Source organism: Rhinoderma darwinii, chromosome 6 (assembly GCF_050947455.1).
Source record: "Rhinoderma darwinii isolate aRhiDar2 chromosome 6, aRhiDar2.hap1, whole genome shotgun sequence".
NCBI lineage: Eukaryota > Metazoa > Chordata > Amphibia > Anura > Rhinodermatidae > Rhinoderma > Rhinoderma darwinii.
The window spans coordinates 54,124,954-54,150,112 of NC_134692.1; the positions used below are offsets into that span (position 1 = coordinate 54,124,954).

The 25,159-nt window shown below is 41.0% G+C and overlaps 1 protein-coding gene and 1 long non-coding RNA gene across 2 annotated transcripts in view; both read left to right on the forward strand.

Moving 5' to 3' along the window:
* Positions 1-235: 235 nt before the first annotated feature.
* LOC142655507 (uncharacterized) lies at positions 236-12,708 on the forward strand. The gene is made up of 3 exons (XR_012849509.1): positions 236-393; positions 7,148-7,306; positions 12,625-12,708. It is a non-coding gene; the product is annotated as an uncharacterized LOC142655507 (long non-coding RNA).
* Positions 12,709-13,422: 714 nt separating this feature from the next.
* Positions 13,423-25,159, forward strand: part of KIAA2012 (KIAA2012 ortholog) — a 151,585-nt gene continuing 139,848 nt past the window's right edge. The window contains exons 1-4 of the mRNA XM_075829745.1: positions 13,423-13,696; positions 15,387-15,484; positions 18,577-18,781; positions 22,306-22,455. Coding sequence (XP_075685860.1) covers positions 13,552-13,696; positions 15,387-15,484; positions 18,577-18,781; positions 22,306-22,455 — 598 coding nt within the window. The 5' untranslated portion in view covers positions 13,423-13,551. The remainder of the gene's footprint in view (positions 13,697-15,386; positions 15,485-18,576; positions 18,782-22,305; positions 22,456-25,159) is intronic.

Below are 25,159 nucleotides of genomic sequence, written 5' to 3' on the forward strand. Positions count from 1 at the left end.
ATCAGAGGCAGCACACCAAAAAATGTTTATTACTAGATTTATTTTAATTTTTTAGAGTGCTGCCCCTTTTTTATATATATTTTTGTGGTCTTCTAGTAAGTAGTTGTGTGATTTTTGTTCACGTCTGTACTTATTTATAGTTACATTACTGAGAACATATGATAAGCAAACCTCAAAATAATCTGTGATTACTGTGACTTCCTGACTAGTGTGGTGTTGTCTTTCTCTAGAAGGATCACCCTGAGCCTCATTGGCAGCCGTACCTGCATTTTCTAAATGAAGAGGATGTTCAGTGTGGAAGACAGATCCGGCCTGGATATTCACCAAAGAGATATCTAACTCGTCTCTTCCGATCATGGGATCCAAACACAGTTTACAAGTTACAACAAGCAGGTCGGTATCACTAAACTATCAAACACTAATTTCTTAAAGAGGACCTGTCACTAGATCATATAAGTTGGACTGGTTAACTGACCTGAAGAGAGCTGTCTCCCTGATTCCAACGCTGTTTTCTTTTTCTCCTGGATCCCCCCCCCCCCTTTACAGAGATATGACCCACTGTTGGGTTGGCTTTGTATATGCTAATTTGCTGTAGTTAGCCGACAGGGCATGAACCAAATGTATTCTCACAAGGTGGAGCTAGCTTCCCAGTCTCGGGCGCTGACATATCAGCGCGAGGCAGCTTTAGGGGAATTTATGCCGCGTTGGCTAACTACATCAAATTAGCATATAGGGAGCCAACGCAACAGTGGGCCATATCTCTGGAACGGCAAGGTCAGGGAAAAATAGAACAGCGCTGGAATCAGGAATACGACGCTATCCAGGTCAGTCAACCAGTCAACTTATATAACCTAGTGACAGGTTCTCTTTGAGGTCGTCACATGATCTCCAAGCAACTACATCAGAAGAGGCTGCTGGCCTGCTGCACCCATCACCCCACCATCATAAAGAAACAGTAGAGCCCAAAGCAGATGCCACTGCAAAGAAAAACCAACAACCACCACTAGAGGGAGCTCTATTGATTTTAATGCAGAACAGTATGCAGTTAGTTCCTAAGCTCCCTCTTGTGGTGGCTGCAAGCAGCCAGCATTCTATCCTTTAACTCTAGTGGGAAATTAATTAAGACTGGCGTTTCACAAGACAGTCTTAATAGGAAACAAGCTGGAGTAAGATGCGACAAATTAATAAAGGGGCATGCCTAACATAAAGTGATTACATGTTTCTAGGATTTGCCAACCGTTTATAAGTGGTGGACATCCAACCTCAGGCCCCCCCATCCTGAGAATGACAAGAACGCATCGTTGATTTAGTGCAATGTTCCCTTCTACGTTTTCTCTGCACACAGAGCTCCTGGCAACCCACTGCGTTCGCTTCATTCTCAGGATCGGGGGTGGTCCAGAGATCGGACCCCTTCCCATCAGAAAAAGATGGCAAATCCTAGCTAAATGCCATCACCTTATAAGATAGGAATACCCCTTTAATTTCACTGGATGCCAACAGTCCCCCAGAGCAGACAGCTATACGACTCGGTTCTCAACTCTTTCTAATAGAGCAAGAGGGTGTCTGAAGTAGACAATTTCTTCAATTGAGAAGAGGGTAGGTTGGATTGTTTGAACATCACAATAAAACTAAGCTGGGACGTGAATATTTTGTTTTAGCAGATCTCATGTTTTTGGGAACAGTTTGACTTTTTGTCGGGGAAAACCATGACAGGCTGTCTGATCCTATTTTCCCCAAAATCAGAGCTGTCTGGCAGCTGTTTATCTCCTCCCTCCATAGAAGTGAATCGGAGTAATCGTAGAAGATAGCTCTTAGCCAAATGATTGTTCAATTGACAACTATCTTATGTCCAAATTCAATCCCTTGGCAACATGCACCGTACATTTACAACACTGTCGCTAAGTCGTTAGCACCAAGCGTTATAAATGGACGATGGGAGCAAGAGCTGTGCCCACACAATCTGCGGAGGGTGTCAGCTGTATATAACTGCGATATCTAAGTGGTTAGAAAGAATGAGGTGCCTCCCTCTGTCTCCCTACTGGCGCCCTCGCAAAATGATCAGGTGGTGCTGAAGGGTTTCTATGGCAGCCGGAGGTCTAAAGAAGGCTTGCCATCTGTATATGCCTATTAGACCCTGCCTCTAATGGGATGCCTATCCGTTTTAGGCCACGTTCACACGTGGCAGAATTTTTCCGCTGCATATGTTGGTGCAGATTCGGGGTAATTAGGCAACGAATTTCATAGGTAATTCAGACGTGGCAGATATCACAGCGGATTTGCCACAGATTTCAGTTTTTGCATTGCAAAGGCTGAAATCCGCAGTGAAATTCCGCTACTTCTCCGCAACATAATGTGCATGCTGCAGAGGGAAAATTCTGCACCACAGCCTAATTTTTGCACAGTTATTTTCCGCAACATCTGAACTTAAGTTTCCTAAAATTGTATAGCAACAAATGTAAAAAACGGCTGCTGCAGAATTCCACTGCGGACTGTCCGCAGCAGAATTCAGCAGCAATTCTGCCACGTCCGAACGTGGCCTTATACTGACATGCATAATACATTGCAATACAGAAGTTTTGCAGTGTATCATTGAAGTGATCAAGCTATCAAATTCCCCTAGTGGAAATAAAAATAAAATGTAAAAAGTTATATAAAATGTTCCGAAAATAGTAACGACCCATACTAAAAAAAACAATGTGTTATTTATTCCACATGGTGAACGCCATAGAAAAAGAACAACTTTTTTTTTATCATCCCCTCTCCCAAAGAAAGGAATAAAAGGTTCATCAATAAGTTGAATGTACCTCAAAAGAGCACTGATAAAAACAACAGCTCACCCTGCAAAAACAAGCCCTCATGAAGCTTCGTCACAGAATGCGGTGACACAAAACAAGTGTTGTTATTCTGCAAAAGTAGTAAAAACAATAAATTTGGTATCTCCGTAGTTGTACTGACCTGCGTATTATAGTTAAAGGAGATCGGCGCTATAATGTAGGTGACAGTAATGCTTTTTATTTCGAAAAACGATCTATTTTAAACCACTTTATGAGCGATTTTTTGCTTTATGCTAATGAGTTTCTTAATGCTCAAGTGGCCGTGTTTTACCTTAGACCAAGTGGGCGTTGTACAGAGGAGTGTATGACGCTGACCAATCAGCGTCATGCACTTCTCTCCATTCATTTACACTGCACTAGCGATATAGTTATATCACTATGTGCAGCCACATACACAAACACTAACATTACTGTAGTGTCCTGATAATGAATATACATCACTACCAGCCTGGACGTAATGTTTATTCAGAATACTGACACTTCTGAATATTTTCTGTGAGATTCCAGCAAGGCAAGCGTAATCTTGCGAGATTGCGATGTAACCTGTCATTTCAAACACGATTACGCTTGCCTTGCTGGAATCTCACAGAAAAGATTCAGAAGTGTCAGGATTCTGAATAAACATCACATCCAGGCTGGTAGTGATGTATATTCATTATCAGGACACTACATTAGCATAAAGCTAAAAATGGCTCATAAAGTGGTTTAAAATAGATAGTTTTTCTAAATAAAAAGCATTACTGTCACCTATATTATAGCGCCGATCTCCTTATATGGGAGCTAGGGCACTTATAATGTGGTGACAGAGCCTCTTTAACATGTCATTTATAAAGAACGGTGAACGTCGCAGCAACAATACCCAAAAAACAATAGTTTGGTTTTACGTTTTTTAATGCATTATATGTATCCATAATGGTGCTATTTAAAAATACATCCGACAAAAAACATGTCCTCATACGTCTATGAAAGAATTAAAAAAAGGAATGCCTCTCATAGTTCAGTAATGAAAAAACAAAAAAATCCCTGTGTCCTCAAGGACCAAAATATCTGCGTCCTTACACATTTTAACTTTTTTTCATCTAAATAGGTCCAGAATTCTGGGTGGATTCATTTCAAAGTATATGTTAATAGGGGGGCAGAGCTCTCCTAATTTCTGATACAGAGCTTCAAAACATAATATTTCTCATTTAGCCAAAATTAAAAAAAATTCCACTTAACCAACCACAGAACATCCTTAGGCCTCTTTCACATACACATTTTTAAAAATATTATAGGGCTTTTTATGCCCTTTTTGGGGCTGTTTTTGCAAATAGTGTGTTGTACAAGTTACTTGGTCCGTAAACATGACCAGAGACCTTGCCAGCCCACCGTGCCCACCTGAAAAACAGTGTAAAAACAGCAACAACATTCAATAACCCCTCCACGCACTTGGACGTAATTGCACAGTCTGGTGCGAGAGGTGAAGCATAGAGCGGGATCACGTGCTGAACCCTAATGGCCAGGAACAGAGATCGCTCTATTCCTGGCCGTTTAACCACTTAGATGCCGACCGCAGCATCTAAGCTGTTAAAAAGAGGGGGAAAACGCAAAAACGAAGCCCCCACAGCACTCAATCGGCGAAAAATTATAAGCGTTATGGCTTTTAGAATGTTGTGATACAAAACAAATCTTTTTTTAACATAGATTTTTCTTTGTAAAAGTAGTAAAACATAAAAAAATATATATGGTATCACCATAATTGTATTGAGCAACAGAATAAAGTTAAGTTGGTTTTTTTACTGCACGGTGAAAGACATAAAAACAAAACCTTAAAAAACAATGGAGGAATTGCATTTTTTTCCAATTTCACCCCACAAATAATATTTTCGCAGTTTCCCAGTACATTATATGGTACTTTAAATGGTGCCAATAGAAACTGCAACTCCTCCTGCAAAAAATAAGCCCTCAAACCACTCCATTGACGGAAAAATAAAAAAAAGTTATGGCTTTTGGAAGGTGGGAAGTGAAAAAAGAAAAAACAAACAATGGCTTCGACCCGAAAGGGTTAAAGGCACAATATCTGTGAATAAAAGTAGGTTAGCAACATTTTGGTATATTGTACAACACAACAGAATGTTCCGTTAGCTTTACTCAGGTATCAACTGTTCACATACATGGAAACAGAGGACAGTTGAAGTGTACTATAGTGTTAGGGTATGTTCACACAAGTAAAAAACGTCTGAAAATACAGAGCTGTTTTCAAGGGAAAACAGCTCCTGATTTTCAGACATTTTTTTAAGCCACTCGCGTTGTTCGCTGCGTTTTTTACGGCCGTTTTTGGAGCTGTTTTCAATAGAGTCTATAAAAATGGCTCCAAAATGTCCCAAGAAGTGACCTGCACTTCTTTTTCAAAACGGCCGCGTAAACAAACGGCCCATTGGAACAGAACACAGTTTTTCCCATTGAAATCAATGAGCAGATGTTTGGAGGCGTTCTTCTTCCGATAAGCCGTGTGAACATACCCTTAAGGGGTGCTGGTTCATGCTCATGTCCACTTTTGAGGAAGCACCGACTTACAAGCTCTGATATTAGCAAATACAATAGAGGCCTGCAGATTCATAGATGTTATCCTGGAATATTATATTTTACTTTTGAAAGAAATTTTCTTGCGGTAGATCAGTCTGAGGGCATGACCACACGTGGCGGATTTCCTCCGCAACTGTCCGCATCAATGCCGCACAGAATCTGCGTTGCAGATTCTGCTGCGGATCTGCACAAAATGTGCAGTACATTGATGCGGACTAGCTGCTGCGGACTGCGGGAAAAGTGCTTCCCTTCTCCCTATCAGTGCAGGATAGAGAGAAGGGACAGCACTTTCCCTAGTGAAAGTAAACGATTTTCATACTTACCGGCCGTTGTCTTGGTGACGCGTCCCTCTTTCGGCATCCAGCCCGACCTCCCTGGATGACGCGCCAGTCCATGTGACCGCTGCAGCCTGTGCTTGGCCTGTGATTGGCTGCAGCCGTCACTTAGACTGAAACGTCATCCTGGGAGGCCGGACTGGAGACAGAAGCAGGGAGTTCTCGGTAAGTATGAACTTATATTTTTTTGACAGGTTGCTCTATATTGTGATCGGTAGTCACTGTCCCGGGTGCAGAAACAGTTACTGCCGATCGCTTAACTCTTTCAGCACCCTGGACAGTGACTATTTACAGACGTCTCCTAGCAACGCTCCCGTCATTACGGGAGCCCCATTGACTTCCTCAGTCTGGCTGTAGACCTAGAAATACATAGGTCCAGCCAGAATGAAGAAATGTCAAGTTAAAAAAGCAAGACGCATCCGCAGCACACATAACATGTGCATGACAGCTGCGGACTTCATTGCGGAAATTAGAATCTCCATTGAAGTCAATGGAGAAATTCCGCCATGAGTCCGCCACTGCTCCGCAACAGACAGAGCATGCTGCGGACACCAAATTCCGCTCCGCAGCCTATGCTCCGCAGCGGAATTGTACGCATCGTCTAAACGAACACTGCTAAATTAAAGTGAAAGTCAATGGAGAAACGGCTCCGCTGCGGATTAACGCTGCGGAGTGTCCGCAGCGGAATTTAAGTGAAATTCCGCCACGTGTGAACCCAGCCTGACAGTGAAATGGTGAAGTCCAAAATCTCTACAAATAATTTTCCAACCATTGTGGTAAAGACTTCGAAAGAAAAGACTCTTTTATATATTTTTTTTAAAACTCTAGACACCCAACCCTCTTTTAATTGAAATTATAGTTTTAGAGATTCACATACTTTTGCATATTATATATTCTATTCATCTGTTTGGTTCAAGTTTATAATTTTAGGTAAAATTTTTGCAGGAACATTTCTCAAGGGTTCATAAACTTCGAGCAGCACTGTTTTGGGTTTTATTCGCAGTGAGTTGAATTGTATTCTACAGTTTTCTTTATCTTGCTATAAACAAAAATATGCAGTTTCCCGGTAATGTCATCTTACATGTCTACATTTATTTATGTCAATATATTCGTATGCTTTATGGGATGGATGCTATATGTTATTGGTCATTTAGGTTCTGGTAATGGATTTTTTACGAGACAGAATTGCATTAAAGAGATTAAATGGAAACAGACAATGTTTCGTATGACGGCAAAGCTCTTAAAACTGCTCCTAAAGTTAAACATATTGTATTGGAGAGACTGACCCGACTTCTTATACATTCTTGGTATTATTGTTTCATTCGGTTTCGTCTAAATTTTTTCATTTTCTGGTTCGGGAAGCAGTTAATGTATAGTCTCAAAAACATTCTTTTGTACGTTTTTTATTTTCAGGAAGCCTTAGAGACTCGGTACAGCTTCAGCAGCTCGCAGCCTCAGGAAATAGTGGTGGAAGACATCCAGACTTGTCATCTACACCATTAAAATATCATCGACTACCTATCTTTACCTCCTTACCTTTCTGGAGCAATACAGATGCTTTCACCAATCCAGGTATCTTTCCAATGTATTGCATATGTGTCCTACATATTATTTTATGTATTACTTCCAAAAACACAGGTGAGCAAATATCAAGTCATATCATATTCAATCCACGACGTATAACAGACATTTAAAAAAAAAAAATGTTCATTGACATTTGTAGATGATACTAATGGACATCTGTTTATGGACATGATAAAAAACTATATGGAGTTACTAAAACGTTTCTAAATCTTACCATATCCAGTCATTTTCATGCAGATCTGTCAAATTAAAACAGGTCTGTAAATTCTCCAATGCTATCTATATGAGGGCAGCATAGGATATAGGAGTTTTAAGATACATAGGTGTCTATGATTTGATTCAGTACTTTATTGTAAAAAGCTTTTTAAATGCTGCCAGGACACGGTTTTTTACCCTCCCACACAGAGTGATTGACAGTTTTGCTGTTTGGACTTGTATACAGGGAGAGCTGTCAATCACTCTGTATGGTTGGGGTTAGGTCGGACTCACAGGCTTTCTCTGAGTGCTGGAAGCATTTAATTGGCTTTTTACATTAACGTACTGAGTCAAATGATAGAAAACTATATACCCACCCTAACCTCAGTTCTCACTAAATTTCCAATACATGGTCCAATTTTTGACCTAATGCATGAAATCAGGCGAAATAAAAGGAACTTTGTATGGCCAGCTTTAGAGTAACAAAAAATGACACATTAGGAATTAAATAAAAGAACACAATTAGCTTCCAAACACAACTGAGCAAACACTAAATATCAGTTTTTTTCCTTATCGCTGCAACATTTTGCTATGGATGAATGTAAATCAGTTTGAAAAATTCACCATTATAGAAGCAGGTAAGTAAAGTGACTATAAGGCTACATTCACACGAGCGTATCAGATACACCCGCGTGAAAAACACGCGTGAATCTGGTCCGTGTGTGTTGCGTTATGCATCAGTGTGTTTTGTGAGTGGCATGCGTTATTCACGGACTCGCAAAGCACATCTTTTTTTATTTTTATTATTTTCAATTGAATTGATGCGCAAATAATTCACCGCACAAGGATGTGCATCCGTTTGCGTGGTTTTCGCGCACCCATTGACTTTAATGGGCGCGTAGGTGCGTGAAAACGCACTAATATAGGACATGCAGTGATTTTCACACAACGGACTCTCGCTGCGTGAAAACTCCTGCATGGGTGAACGGCCCCATTGAAATCAATGGGTCTGTGTGCTGCGCGTGATTTCCATGCGCAGCACACGGACGTTATTCACCTTCGTCTGAATGAACCCAGTGTTGTAGCAATAAAGAATATATTTATTATAATTTATAAAAATGTATGCAGTCATTTTACCATATTATATAGCTTGCTTTTTCCCTCATGTATATTTTCATTGTGTTGGTCAGAAAATTAATTCATAGTATTGTATGGCAGAAAAAGACATATGTCCATTCAGTTCAGCCTACTATTCTGCAATGTTGATCCAGAGGAAGGCAAAACCCCCATGAGGTAAAATCCAAGTTTCCTCATCCTAGGGAAAAATTCCTTCTCGACTCCAATATGACAATCAGAACAAATCCCTAGATCAATGGCCCATCTACAGTAATCTAGTAAACATAACTTGTAATCATTTTATACTCAAGAATGGCATCCAGGCCGCTTTTACTTTTTTGGGGGGGAATTCACCACCACAACTCTCACTGCTCTTACAGTAAAGAATCACCTTCTATATTTGTGCACAACCCTTCTATCCTCTAGGCGAAGAAGATGCCCCCTTGTTAAAGTCACAGTCTTGGGTACACATAGATCGGGAGCGAGATCCCTGTATTGACCTTTGATATATTTATACATAGTTAGTAGATCACCCCCTAACCCTACTTTTGAAAATCTTTCTGGGTACTGTAGCCCACCCATTCCATTTATTACTTTAGTTGCATGACTTTAAACCCACGCAAGCTCTACACTGTCTTTCTTGTTCACTGGTTTCCAAAACTGTACACAATAATCCATGTCCAGTCTTAGGGTATGTTCACACGGCCAAATTACGGACGTAATTCAGGCGTTTTACGCCTGGAATTACGTCCGAAATTACGGCTTGAAAGCGTTGACAAACATCTGCCCATTGAAAGCAATGGGCTGACGTTTGTCTGTTCACACGAGGCGTATATTTACGCGTCGCTGTCAAAAGACAGCGCGTAAATAGACACCCGCGCCAAAGAAGTGTCATGTCACTTCTTCAGAAGTAAATGGAGCCGTTTTCCATGGACTCCATGGAAAACCAGCTCCAGTTACGTCCGTAATGGACGCGGCGTTCAAGTGCCTGCACATGCCGTTACGGCTGAAATGACGGGGCTGTTTTCTCCTGAAAACAGCCCCGTAATTTCAGCCGTTACGGACGCTGCCGTGTGAACATACCCTGAGGGATTTAGAAAGTGCTAGAATAATGTTCACGTCATGTGCATCTATGCCCCTTTTGATGCACCCTATGATCTTATTTTCCTTGGCAGCTGGCTGCCTGACTCTGGTTGCTACAGTTAAGTTTACTGACAACTAAATTAACAACTAAGTTCTTTTCCATGTCAGTTTTACCCAGCATTTTTCCATTTAGTATGTATGTAATGTTGACGTGTATTTTCCCTTCCTAAGTGCAGAACCTTACAATTATCAGTGTTAAACTTCATTTTCCACTTCTCTGCCATTTTCTACAGATCCATTTGTAACTGAATAGTATCCTCATTTGTGTTTATTACTATGCACACTTTAGTATGATATCCAAAACGTAAAATTTCACTGAGCAATCCCTCTACAAGGTCATTACTAAATATATTAAGCATAATAGGGCCCAACACTGACCCCCTCGGTTCCCCACTAGTAATGATGGCACAATCTGAGTATGTACCGTTAATAACCACCCTCTATTTTCTATCACTGAGCTAGTTACTTACCCACTTACACACATTTTCCCCCAGTCCTAGCAATCTAATTTTATGCGTCACAGTATTAACCCCTTCCTGTCGTAAACAACTTTCAGATATTAATTTTCGTTTTTTCCTCCCCACCTTCCAAAAGCCATAGCTCCTTAATTTTTCCATCGATATAGTCCTATCAGGGCTTCATTTTTGCAGGATGAGTTGTAGTTTTTTGTAGCGCCATTTATTATGCCATAAAATGTACTAGAAAATGGAAAAAAAATATTTGTGGGGTATAAAATGAAAAAAACAGTGATTCCGACATAGTTTTTTGCGCTTAGTTTTTATGGAATTTACTGTGCAATTAAAACAACATGTTCACTTTATTCTGCGGGTCAATCCGATTACGGTGATACCAAATATATATAGTTTTTTCTCTATTTTACTACTTTTACAAGTAAAAAACGAAGTGTAAAAAATAACATTTATTTTGGGTCGCCAAATTCCGAGAGCCATAACTTTTTTATTTTTCCGTCGATTAAGTGGTATGAGGGCTTATTTTTTGCAGGACAAGCTGTAGTTTTTAATGATATTATTTTGGGGTACATGCGATGTTCTAATCACTTTTTATTTCATTTTTTGTGAGAGATAAGTTGACCAAAAAATAGCGATTCTAGCGCTTACAATATTTTTTTTTTACAGCGTACATCGTGCGGGTTAAATAATGATATATTGTAATAATTCAGACTTTTACGGATGCGGATGGGGGTTTTTTGAACTTTGAATTGAATTTTTTTTTATTTTTACACAAAAAAAACCTTTATCTAACAAATTTTTACTATTTTTATTAGTCCCCCAAGGGGACTTCAACAAGCGATCATTGGATCACTTGCACGATATACTACAATACTAATGCATTGCAGTATATCGTCTTTCTGACAGGCTTCTATTAAGCCCTGCCAGAGGCAGGGCCTAGTAGGAGCACAAAGATGGCGGACCTGGGGGCCTTCATTAGGCCCCGAGGCAGCCATAGCAACCCTCGCCACCCCACGATTGCATAGCGGGGGGGCGCGATTAGCTGCTAAAGGGGGTCGCCCCCCCTCTTTCTAACTATTTAAATGCCGCGGTCGGTATTGACCACCGCATTTAACAAGTTAAACGAGCGGAATCGCTCGTTACTGTGAAATATTACAGCCAACACCCACATCGTATGGATCGGGTTCGCTCCGTGAGCCCGTACAATTTTTCTCCAACCGTGTATGATGTAGCCATACGTCAAATGTCGGGAAGGGGTTAAATGGATTGGAAAAATCAAGATATATGACATCCAATGACTCACCGCAGTCTAGTCTAGCACTTACCTCCTCACAGAAGCGGATCAGATATGTTTGACAAGACCGATCCCTCATATAACATGCTGATATGGAGTTATATCTTTTTCCTCATTGAGATGCTCCATGATAGCATCTCTTAGAAAACCTTTAAACATTTTAATTACACGAACGTGTACATTTTGCGCGCGCAAAAAACGCTGCATTTTTTGCACGTTGCAGTTCCGTGTGTCATCAGTGTTTGGTGCGTGGCTGCGTGATTTTCGCGCATATGGCATTCTTATGACACGCGGTTTCGAAAATGAAATGAAGGAGGTGGTTTTATTTTTCCCGTCATTTCTTGAACAACTGTTGCGCGAATCAGGAGCAGGACACGGAAGTGTGTCCGTGTGCTGCGCGTGATTTTCACGCAACCCATTAACTTCAATGGGTGCGTGATACGCAAAAACCGCTAAAGTATAGGACATGCAGTGAGTTTCACGCAGTGGATACACGCTGCGTGAAAAACACGGAATGTCTGAATTGCCCCACTGACTTACATAGGTCCGTGCGACGCACGTGATTTTCACGCGCGTATCACAGATGTGAAACACGTTCGTGTAAATAGGCCCTTACAAGCCTATAGTTTCTAGGCTCACTTTTTGACCCCATTTTGAATATTGGCACCACATTTGCTATGCACCAGTCCTGTGGAACAGACCTTGTCATTACAGAATCCTTAAATATCACAGATTACCATCAGGTTAGTTTATACATCTTGGCTCCCATCTGACATAACCTGTTATCACCTGCATAACATAACTAAATTATTATCACCTCTCTGTAATCAAAAGAAAAATAAAGAATCACCAAGCATATTTAGCACAAGGCTTATTGAAATATTTATATGCATCCGTCACAAATTGTGTGCATGGGCACAGTGATTTTCATATGAGAGATTGTATTATTTTTTTGATAGGGTTTGAAAACCCTATTCAAATGTTGCAGATTTTTCTGCTGCAGATTGGAAGGCATGCTGCAGAGTTGCAATGCAAAGGGTGAAATCCGGTGCAAAGTTCCCATGTAACACGTTTTTTGCTTTTGCTAGGGCGCTGCACTCCAGTGGAAGAGGAGACTGAAAATGAGGACGAGCTGGAAATATTTGAAATATATGGGAAAAAGTCAACTATACCAAATACAGCGACCCTAAGAAAATCCAGTCCAGAAGGAACAGAATTTCATGTTACACAGAGTTCCCGGAAAATGAAGGAGCAATGCAATTCACATATGGTAAATTCATTAAGAAAGTACCATGACAGATAAATATGGTGAATGCTAGAATGTAAGGGTGCAAAAATAAAAGAAACGTGTAGGGGTTGTCTATCTTGGGCAACCCCTTTCCATATGCATTGTTAGGGCATATCGATCCCTAGGTCAAAACAAACCCCATGGACCGAATACGTACCAAGTGGTTGCTATGGACAAAAAAGCTGAATGTAGGTTGCACTAAACCAGTGAGATCTCCAACCACAGTCATCTAGTTACTGGCAGACCTGACCACTGAAATAGGGTTGACCAAAGAGTTTATAGTGTTTTCATACAAGATTTTTTTGTATGGACCAGATATGTCATGAACAGTACAACTAGAGGGACTAGTAAAGTGTTTTTCTATCTCAGTCCCCTAGGTTTTTTTTTTTCAGTCAAATACAAATCTTTACACTATTATTACATAGATAATATTTGTGAAAAAAGACTTGATTCTATCAAATTCAACCAGGGGAAGGGGAGAGGTTTCGGATGACAGGAAGGGGAGGACACAGAAGAGCCATGCTTCTGGAGAAGAGAGGGTTTATGCACCTTACTCACTCCCATGCATTGCCTATATGTTGTACAATAGAAATATTATTCATTTGAGGTGTCATCTGTAGTGCCCCAGGAAAGCTCTCAATATTCATGTTTTACTGTTATTTGTTCAACAAATTTTGCTTTTGAGCAGGGAGATGCACAGCAAAATCAGTCAAGTGGAGATGACACAATGAGCAGCATGACTGACCGACATGAAAAGACTCCAGCGCCTGTAGACATGTCTTTTTGGAAGGAAAATTATGCTCCCCCTCATGGAAAGCCTCACACGACCTTCTATGGCGGCACTTTTGCAGGGCAAAGGAAATACCCACACAGTGAGTACTAATCTCAGTCCTCATGAACACGACTGTAGTGGTGTGCACGGCCCGTGATTTGCGGCTCGGACGGCCGCGGAGTGTCATCTGCAAATCACGGGCCGTGCACATGTCCATGTACATTCATTTCAATGAGCCCGGACCGCAAAATGCGTCCCATATAGGATATGTCCTATCTTTTTACGGTCCAGGCTCCCGGGCAATACACGTACCGTGGAAACCACAGTCGTGTGCATGGGCCCATAAAAATGAATTGGACCGCAGATTTGCGGGTGAATTGCGGCCGCAAAAACACGTTCGTGTGCATTATGGCCTTAATCATGATAGGACCTTCAAGCTGCATGCTTTTGTTTAGTGCTTTGAAAAAGGTTCTGCCCCCTCCCAGATGACGCCTTTTATTGCATATTTCTCATATTAAAGGAAATGTTTAATTTAATTATTAAAGGAACAAATTATCTAACGTCTATATCACTCATGTGAAAAAGTAGGTTCCCCCTTGGGTACATAGTCGCGCACCAGTTGGCTATGTTTAATTGAAACTTTGAGATTCAGCAGAGCAGGATTTTTTTTTTTTAGATTTATCAGCTTAAAATGAGTTACAAGGCCATTTCTTACCCTCCGGGACACCATCAGTCCACAATAAGAGCTATTATCTTCAAATGGAGAAGACTAGGAGTAGTGGAGAATTCCTGGGATTGCATGAGCTTCAAATGTACTCCAAGAGATAAGGGCTTGTTCACACTTATCTGCGGGCATCCATGGTTTGATCTTCTGCAGTGGAAGTCTTGTTTCACCAGACATGAAAACGTTTCATGGAAGAGTATACAAAGACATTTTAGACAATTATATGCTTCCATCTTTGTGGCAACAGTTTGGCGAAGGCTCTTTTCTGTTCCAAAATGAGTGTGCCCCTGTGAACAAAGCGAGGTCCATAAAGACATGGTTTGACAAATTTAATGGGGAGGAATTTGAATGACCTGCACAGAGCCAAGACCTCACCCCCTTCCAACACTTTTGGGATTTTCTGCAACACTAATTACAGGGCAAGACCTTCTCATCCAACATCAGTGTCTGACCTCACAAAAGCTTTTGTAGTTGAATGGGCATAAATTCCCACATACACACTCCAAAATCTTGTGGAAAACCCTTCCCTGAAGAGTGGAGGCTACTATAACTGTAATGGAGGGCTAACTCCATATTAATGCCCATGCTTTTGGAATGAGATGTCCAACAACCTCAGATAGGTGTGGTATTCAGGGATTCACATACTTTTGAGCATATAGTGTAGAATTCTTTGAACAACACTATCCTAATATAATATGTCCAGCATAAAGTAAATTACAGCAATTCACAGTAAGAACATCATGCCAACACTGCCAAACTTGGTGGTGATGGTATATGGATGATTTGCTGCATCAGGACACGGACAATTTAGCTGTAGTTAATAGGAATGGGCTTGAACCATTAGGGCATTGCTATCACCTTGGAATTTTTCTGGTTTGGCTATAAGTATCTCAAAACCTGCAATATAGACTTCACTGTTTTTGTTTTTTAGACAAAATTGACCACATTGGTTATTGGCATTTATCTCTACGACTATTTCAAAATATAGAATATTCTTATTATAGAAATGTAAACCTGTTTAATGCAGCATCACTAATAGGTTATTTGGTCATATTTCTCTGTACAGGTAAGCAGCAAAAGGAATATGTAGAACATCTCCCAGAGGGAGGATTTCTACCACCAATTCCTCAATCCCTTTGCCCAGAACCAGTTCAAAATACCAAAGTAAGTTTCATATTTAACCTCTTAATGACCAGGCAAGAAAAGGCCTTAATGACAACTACATTTTCGTTTTTGCCTCTCTGTCTTTCAGCAGTCATAACTTTTATTTTTTCATTGACGTGGCTGTATGAGGCCTTTTTTTATGCAGTAGAAATTGCATTTTGTTTTCTGTGCAGTTTGGGATACAAATAAATTACTGTGTAATTTATGTAATTTTTTTTGCGGCATGAATATAGATTTTCTGGATTGTTTTTCGTTTCGTTTTTATACCGTTCACATTTCATTCAAAATAACCTGTTCAATTAATTCTTTGGGTTATTACTGTTGTGTAGATACCTAATATGTGTAGTTTTGTTTGTTTTTATATAGTGTATTGGCAATAAATTATATTTTAACCCCTTAATGACCGCCGATAAGCCTTTTCACGGCGGTCATTAGCATTAGTAGCCTTTATTCTACAGCGCCACCATTCCACGGCGCTGCATTAGACTAAAGTAAACAGAGCAGGGAGCTGTCAAATCTCCCTGCTCTCAGCTGCCAGAGGTAGCTGAGGGCTGGGGGCGTCCCTGCTCGACGGGGTGAGATCGATATAAGTAAAACCCCTCAGATGCGGTGCTGAATAGCGTGAACCGCATCTGAGTGGTTTTGGAGAGAGGGAGGGAGCTCCCTCTCTCTCCCACCGACACCCGGCGATAAAATCGCTCCCAGGTCTGCCTGTAGTGAATGCCTGCTAGGATATGCCAGAGGCATGTCCTAGCAGATGCCTGTCTGTTTTAAACGGACAAGCAGTAATACCCTGCAATACGAAGTATTGCAGTGTATTATAATAGTGATTGGATGATCGCATAGTGAAGTCCCCTAGTGGGACTAGTATAAAAGTTAAAAAAAGTTGAATAAAGTTAATAAAAAAATATGTGGAAGAAAAAATGAAAAAACCCACTTTTTCCCCTTACAAAATGCATTACTATTAAAAAAAAACACAATAAAGCAAAAAAGTTACACATATTTTGTATCGCCGCGTCCGTAACGACCCCGACTATAAAGCTGTTATATTATTTAACACGCACGGTGAACGTCGTAAAAACTAAAATAAAAAACAATGGAAAAATTGCTGTTTTCTGTTAATCCTGACTTTAAACAAATGTGATCAAAAAGTCGAATCTACTCTCAAATGGTACCAAAAAAAACTATAAGTCGTCCCGAAAAATTAAGCCCTCATACAACTGCATCGGCGGAACAATAAAATAGTTATGGCTCTTCAAATATGGAGACGCAAGAACAAATAATTTTGAAAAAAAAGTGTTTTTACTGTGTAAGTAGTAAAACATACAATATCTATACAAATTTAGTATCGTTGCGATCATAACAACCCGTTGAATAAAGTTATTGTGTTATTTATACCACACGGTAAACAACGTAAATTTAGGGCGCAAAAAAAGAGGGGTGAAATTTCAGGTTTCCTTCTATCCCCCCCAAAAAATGTTAATAAAAGTTAATGAATAAATTGTACGTACCCCAAAATGGTGCTATTAAAAAGTACAACTTGTCCCGCAAAAAACAAGACCTTATACAGCTATGTCGACGCAAAAATAAAAAAGTTATAGCTCTTCGAATGTGACAATGGAAAAACGTAAAAAATGGCTTGGTCATTAGGGCCCAGAATGCAAGCAGGGCGAAGGGGTTAAAATAAATAAAGACTTTTTTGTGGATATTTCTTTATTATTTTTTTGTTACATTTTTTTTAATCTCATGAAGGATTAACTCTTTAGTAACTTTATTTTCTACTTTTAATGTATTAGCATGTTCTTGTATGCTTATACATTATACTATGTCACTATTTTACAGGCTGCTATTAGGGCAACACATAGTGTGGCTTGGGGAACAGACAGGCTGGGGTTCTTTCTAGGCCCCCATGGCTGACTGCAGAGGGTTTCCCCAGTTTCAGATCGCATCAACAGGTTTCCAGTGAAGCGATCGAAGAAGGGAGTCCTCTTTGATCATGCCGTGATCATGGAACGCGGCGATCAAAGGGTTAAACAGCTGGGGTCAGAGTTTCCTCCGATCCCAGCTGTATTCAGCAGGCTTCTCTAAGTACAGGTGCTGTTAGTAACAGCTCCTGCTTAGAGAATGAGTTCATTCAGGGTTTAAGAAACTATTTTAAACCCCGCCCCACATTTATAGACACTTATAGGTTTCTGTCTCTCCAGTCATTTCAATGAAGAGTGAATGTGCATGCAGGACATCTCTCCTATACAGGATTTCACCAACAACACATTAAAATGGTTTTCTGATAAAAAAAATATTTTAAAGCCGTTTTCCAGGATGTGAAACTAAAGTTTTGTATGTTGAGAATGTAAAAAAAACCTGATTATAATAAACTTACATTAATGATTCTGTGCCGTTCCTGTGCCATCTCTCCCCAATGCTCTGGGTTTTTTTTTGTTTACAAGTGTATGCAATGCCGTAACATCCATTTGATGTCACATCGTGTGAGTCACAGCGGCCATTCATCACCACAAGACATCAACTGGAAAGAAACATCACTGTGGGAGCGGTGGTCTGGGAACGGATCAGAATCAATAGGGTTAATATATTACTACACTATTTTTTACATTTCCAGCATATTCAACTTTAGTTTTACATTCTGTAACAATTGTTTATAAATATGGATGTGGATCCTTTCCAATTCATACCCTTAATCATGCAAATGTATTCCCTGCTCTAATTCTCAGATATATTGGTAATATATAAAAATTTGTATATACTAGTAAAACAGTAGTCAAATGTGTCAACAGGAAAGGCAGCCATATTGGTTGCCACTTATTAGCTTCTGAGCTTTATAGAAGCCTTGTGGGTTGCTTTCCAATAGTTATACCACAGTTTATAACACTGTACACCACATATTCACAAAATGAAGACTGTGCGTTTCCCTATATCTTTACAGCATATTAGTTCACTAGTAATTGCAAGCATGAGGCTTGTGTAGTTTGTACTGTATTTGTATGTGTCAAGAATTGACGCTCATGATTTCATATTAATTAATACACTGCTCTTGATCCCAAGATATGTTGGAAACATTTATATATTTTTTTCAGGTACAAGAATCCTTAAAATTACCTACACTTATTGAAGAGGCTTCCAAAATTCCACAAAGAAAGAGAAGACGTCAAGCAACTGACCCACCAAAAGAACTCCTGGTCATACCATTACTAGTCTGTTTTGAGAATCAGAAAGTAAATCAAGAGGAGAAGACATGCATGGATGAAAAAACTAAGAGTGCAATTTCTAATAATAATGAAGGTATATTACAAGCTGTTATAATATAGTGTTGCATGAGGGTGGAATGTATTAGGCTAGTATCAGTAATGCAATTATTGCTTTTTTTGTCATCCCATACTGCCACTTACTAAAGTCATGATATTCATTCTTACATGAAATAGTAAATGTCTTAGGCTTCGTTCACATCTGCGTCAGGGCTCCTTCCAAGGGTTCCGTCGGAGCTTTCTGTCAGGGGAACCCATGAACGAAGTCCAAACTGAAAAAAATGGAAACCATAGGTTTCCGTTTGCATTACCATTGACTTCAATGGTGACGGATCCGGTTCAAATGGTTTCCGCTTGTCACCTTAAGGGTTCCGTTGTTTTGACGGAATGAATAGCACAGTTGACTACGGTATTGATGCCGTCAAAAAAACTAAACCGTTACACAACAGTGAAAAACTGAAACCATTTGCACCGGATCCGTCACCATTGAAATTATGGTGATGCAAACGGAAACCTATGGTTTCCGTTTCTTTTAGTTTGGATTCCGTTCATAAGTTCCCCTGCCGGAAAGTTTCCGACGGAACCTATGAACGGAGATGTGAACGAAGCCTTATTTTGCTGAAAATGTGTTTATATAACCAGATAATACCAGGATACAAATCTTCATATGTCATCCATGAACTTTATCTCAGGATGAAGCTTCTTGTTGGTTTTCTTCCTGTCTTTCTACCACCTGACCCTTTGACTCCTTTCTTTTTATCTTCTTATACCACTTCCTACATCCATTGCCCAGACACTGACCCACATTCTTAATCTATCTCTGTCAGTTGTTATCTTTCCTCCTCCACACAAATCCTCCTCCTGCTTTCGGCTAAAAAAAAATCTGGGGGAAAAAAACACACAATCAAAACTCCCTAATACCTGTTTTTATTTTTACTTCCCCAAGAAACACCTTGATCGCATCATGTTTTACCTGCTGTGCTTAGATCTTTAATAACATTATCTCTAATTTGGCCAATAGCAAACAAGCGAAAGCTTTATAGCCTGTTGGACTTATAATTTATTTCATTCAAAAGTGAATAGTCGTACAAGTTATATAATATTATCATATAAAATGGAACAACTCTTGTCCAAATGTCAGCTTTTTTTAATCTGTCTTGGAATAAGGCTTTTGGACTGACTAAAGCTGGCTATAGATAGTATTTTTGTGTCTGAAGCTCTTACAGTTTTCAGTGGGATCTGCTAACTATTTAATGTCTGAGAGCACCATCCGTCCTCACCAGCTGTTCGTTCTCAGAGGAACATACTGCATACTTATACTGTATATTTATTTGATATATTAAAAAAAAGAAAATAGAGAAAACAAATGTGTTTCCTCTGCATAGGACCTCTGAAGTCAGAGGAACCTATTTCCAGTATCTATGGCCTAGATTACATTGTCTGACATGGAGCAGACAAACTTTTTCAGTATGGGATCTAATTATTGTGGAGACTTGGTTATGTTATATACTAGCGGATGAGGGACAGGCACTTGTCAAACGTGGATGACCCTGTTGCACATGCTCATTTAGGCCTCAGACACGCATCCTTGTCCTTACTTGTGTGTGCGGTCCATATTTAACGGACCATTGAATAGAATGGGCAAGACAGATCCGCAAAAACTGACAGGGATAGGACTAGCTCTGAGTTTTGTGGATCGGGCACACGGATCTACAAAAAATAAACGGATGTGTGCATGGCCCCATATAAATTAATGGGTCAGTGTGCTATCCGTTAAAAAAATGGATAGCAAACTGAAGAATTTAATTGATGTGTGCATGAGCCCTTAGGGCATGACCACACGTGGCGGATTTCCTCTGTCCGCATCAATGCCGCACAGAATCTGCGTTGCAGATTCTGCTGCGGATCTGCACAAAATGTGCAGTAAATTGATGCGGACTAGCTGCTGCGGACTGCGGGAAAAGTGCTTCCCTTCTCCCTATTCAGTGCAGGATAGAGAGAAGGGACAGCACTTTCCCTAGTGAAAGTAAACGAATTTCATACTTACCGGTCGTTGTCTTGGTGACGCGTCCCTCTTTCGGCATCCAGCCCGACCTCCCTGGATGACGCGCCAGTCCATGTGACCGCTGCAGCCTGTGCTTGGCCTGTGATTGGCTGCAGCCGTCACTTAGACTGAAACGTCATCCTGGGAGGCCGGACTGGAGACAGAAGCAGGGAGTTCTCGGTAAGTATGAACTTATATTTTTTGACAGGTTGCTGTATATTGGGATCGGTAGTCACTATCCAGGGTGCAGAAACAGTTACTGCCGATCGCTTAACTCTTTCAGCACCCTGGACAGTGACTATTTACAGACGTCTCCTAGCAACGCTCCCGTCATTACGGGAGCCCCATTGACTTCCTCAGTCTGGCTGTAGACCTAGAAATACATAGGTCCAGCCAGAATGAAGAAATGTCATGGCAAAAAAGCAAGACGTATCCGCAGCACACATAACATGTGCATGACAGCTGCGGACTTCATTGCGGAACTTAGAATCTCCATTGAAGTCAATGGAGAAATTCCGCCATGAGTCCGCCACTGCTCCGCAACAGACAGAGCATGCTGCGGACACCAAATTCCGCTCCGCAGCCTATGCTCCGCAGCGGAATGTTACGCATCGTCTAAACAAACACTTCTAAATAGAAGTGGAAGTCAATGCAGAAACGGCTCCGCTGCGGATTAACGCTGCGGAGTGTCCGCAGCGGAATTTAAGTGAAATTCCGCCACGTGTGAACCCAGCCTTAGAGTGAAAAAGCTCAATTTATACTGACTGCCTGCATCTGTCATGTCCAGGCTGTTAAAAGGGGTCTGTTATAGGAGCGACATTTAAAAATGCTTGAATTTTTTTATTTTTTTTGTGATCTTACTTGAGAAATATGCAGTAGTTATCCTGCATTATGGATGTGCGGTTTGTGTTGATCAAAACAAAATAAGCCACATGGTCATATTGTTTAAATGACTTGCTCATCCAGCTGCAGAATGGAAATGCTGCTTAACCTCAAACGTTTTTTGTGGCCGGCAGCTTCTCTAGTGATGAGACGCTCTGTCAGTCCTCAAAGCTTTGTGTTTTACTTCTTGCATTCCAGGACATTCATTTCTATTGATTATTAGCCAAGCAGATAACCATTAGAAGCCTGTGTGTTCTTAACCTTGTTTCTCACATAATATAAATGAGCAGAACTGTTCAGATTTTTGTAAAGATGCCAATGGTCCACCAGTGTAATGCTATCCATTTAAAAGTGGAATAAAAGGCTTCTGAAGATGACACAGAGACATGAATTCCTGTTTCATTTGTAGTGTGTAGTAGCCCTAAATAAACATATATACAAAGTATCCCTGTTGGCTTTGATCCAAGGTGGGCAAAGATTTTTGTGAAGCCTCTTTCTTTCGTATGCACGTCTTAAATGTATGTGGTCGCTACGTTTAGATTACTTAAGACACAGGTGTGCAATCCGATTCATCGCCATTGTTTTCTTTGGTTTCCATTATTGTGAAAGTATTGAATAACGTTTTGTGCTTTTAGAACCTGCTGATGGTAAATCAAAGAGTGAGGAGGGTTTTAATGAGGAGCAAGTGGACCCCCTGCCTACCAGAGAAGCACCCACGGCATTTGCAGAGGGCAGAATCAAAACCCTTCAGATGGATATTGACTGGAACTTGGATCCTAACACAGGTAGCACAGCCTTACATTTCATAAATACACGGACACTAAGGGCATGGTCAGACGTGGCATATTTCTGCAGACACTGTCCGCATCAATGCCGCACATAATCTGCGTTGCAGATTCCATTGCGCCTTTGCCTAAGGCCTCATTTACACGAGCGTGTGCGTTTTGCGCACGCAAAAAAACGCAGCGTTTTGCGTGCACAAAAGGCACTTGACAGCTCCGTGTGTCATCAGTGTATGATGCGCGGCTGCGTGATTTTCGCGCAGCCGCCATCATAGAGATGAGGCTAGTCGACGTCAGTCACTGTCCAGGGTGCTAAAAGAGTTAACTGATCGGCAGTAACTCTTTCAGCACCCTCGACAGTGAATTCCGATCACAATATACAGCAACCTGGGAATAAGAAAAAGACGTTCATACTTACCAAGAACTTCCTGCTTCCTCCAGTCCGGTCTCCCGGCCGTTGCCTTGGTGACGCGTCCCTCTCTTGTCATCCGGCCCCACCTCGCTGGATGACGTGGCAGTCCATGTGACCGCTGCAGCCTGTGATTGGCTGCAGCCTGTGCTTGGCCTGTGATTGGCTGCAGCTGTCACTTGGACTGAATTGTCATCCCGGGAGGTCAGACTGGAGGAAGCAGGGAGTTATCGGTAAGTCAGAACTTCTTTTTTTTTTTACACGTTCATGTATATTGTGATCGGAAGTCACTGTCCAGGGTGCAGAAACAGTTTAACTCTTTCAGCACCCTGGACAGTGACTGTCTCCTGACGTCGCGTCCCGGAATTTTTTTTGCCGGGTTCGGTCAAAACGAGTTCGGCCGAACCCGGTGAAGTTCGGTGCGCTCATCTCTAAATTCTGACACTCCGTTTGGATGTTTGTAAACAGAAAAGCACGTGGTGCTTTTCTGTTTACATTCAGTTTGACAGCTCTTGCGCGAATCACGCAGTTCGCACGGCAGTGCTTCCGCGCGGCATGCATGGTTTTCACGCACCCATTGACTTCAATGGGTGCGTGATGCGCGAAAAACGCACGATTATAGAACATGTCGTGAGTTTTACGCAACGCACTCGCGCTGCGCAAAATTTACGCATTGTCTGCACTGCCCCATAGAGTAATATAGGTGCGTACGACACGCGTGAAAAGCACGCGCGTCGCACGCACGTATATTACGCTCGTGTAAATGAGGCCTAAAATGCAGTAAATTGATGCGGATTAGCCGTTGCGTATTTCGGTGAAGAGTACTTCCTGCTATTTTTTAAAACATTTAATCTTATTCTGGCTATAGACCTCAAACACATAGGTCCAGCCAGAATGAAGAAATATCCTGTTCGTAAAACCAATCCGCAACGCAACACACATAACATCTGCGGATTTCATTGCGGAATTTGGAATCTCCATTGAAGTCAATGGAGAAATTCCGCTACAAGTCCGCAACAGCCAGTGTATGCTGCGGACCCCAAGTTCAGCACCGCAACCTATGGTCCGCAGCGGAGTTTTCCGCCACGTGTGAACGAACCTAACTAAGAAGGTGTGGAAACCAATAGAGAAAATGTCCGCTGCGGACTTCCGCAGCGGACTGGCCGCAGCGGAATTCCAGAGCAATTCCGCCACGTCTGGTTATGCCCTAATTATAGAATCTAATCCAATTAAGGCCTAATTCACACTGACATCTGGAGGGGTCCATTCTTATGTCTGTCAATATTTATCAAAAACAAGAAATACTGCTCATATTATTTGCACATACAGTATATACCGTAAATGTTTCTTGAGGTTATCAGAACTGGAAATATTGGAGAAATAGTAGCGATCATATGGGGTCAGGAATTATTCTGGCCTTTCTATTAGTCATCTCATTGAAAAAAAAATACAAGCGGCATGAAATAGCTGTTTACCAGGAACAAATAATTGTCTTCAACTACACAGCAAATGTACTGTAGATAAGAAAGTTTAACGTTCATATAACGCTTGTTGCCAATAATTACCCAGTGTAAACAGGGGAACGATCAGCAGATGAACGAGCAAACGCTATCGTATCGTTTTAAAAAAGTGAAATATTACCGTTGTCGGTAGCACATCTCACTGTGTAAACAGGGAGACGTGCTGCCGACATGATAATAATGGATGGGGATGAGCGTTCGGAATAACGACCGCTCGTCTCCATCCATAGCTCTGCGTGACTGGAGCAAACAATCGCTGATCAACGATGTCTCGTTGATCGGCACTCGCTGCACCGGCCGCTTATATTTTTACACTGGAGAGAGAAGAGGAGCTTAGAAGCCATGTATTAAAATATAACTTTATTGACACATAATAACATACGTACAAAATACTTAAAAAGGTACAAAATGGACAAGAGGACACTGTTACAATTCCAGTAAGAACACGTTGTAAACAGACTACCTATAGCAAATGGGGAAAATTATCAAGTTCTCAAAGAGATAACTATGAGGTATGGGTGGTAAACAATGTAAGAAGCACTGGTTATCATGCCATGACACAGTGTCAGTAGTGCTTACTGGTAGCAAGGATATAATAACGTGCTAATGAATAAATCGTTCAAGAAACAAATGCAGCCACCCTTTCCCTCTGTTAGTAGAGAGTCTTACCCATTAGTGGTTAGTAGCAGAGTCTGACAGCCGTGCACAGGACCCCAATGCGCGTTTCGCAATTTAGACTTTGTTCACATCTGCATCGGGATTCCGTTCATGGGTTCCG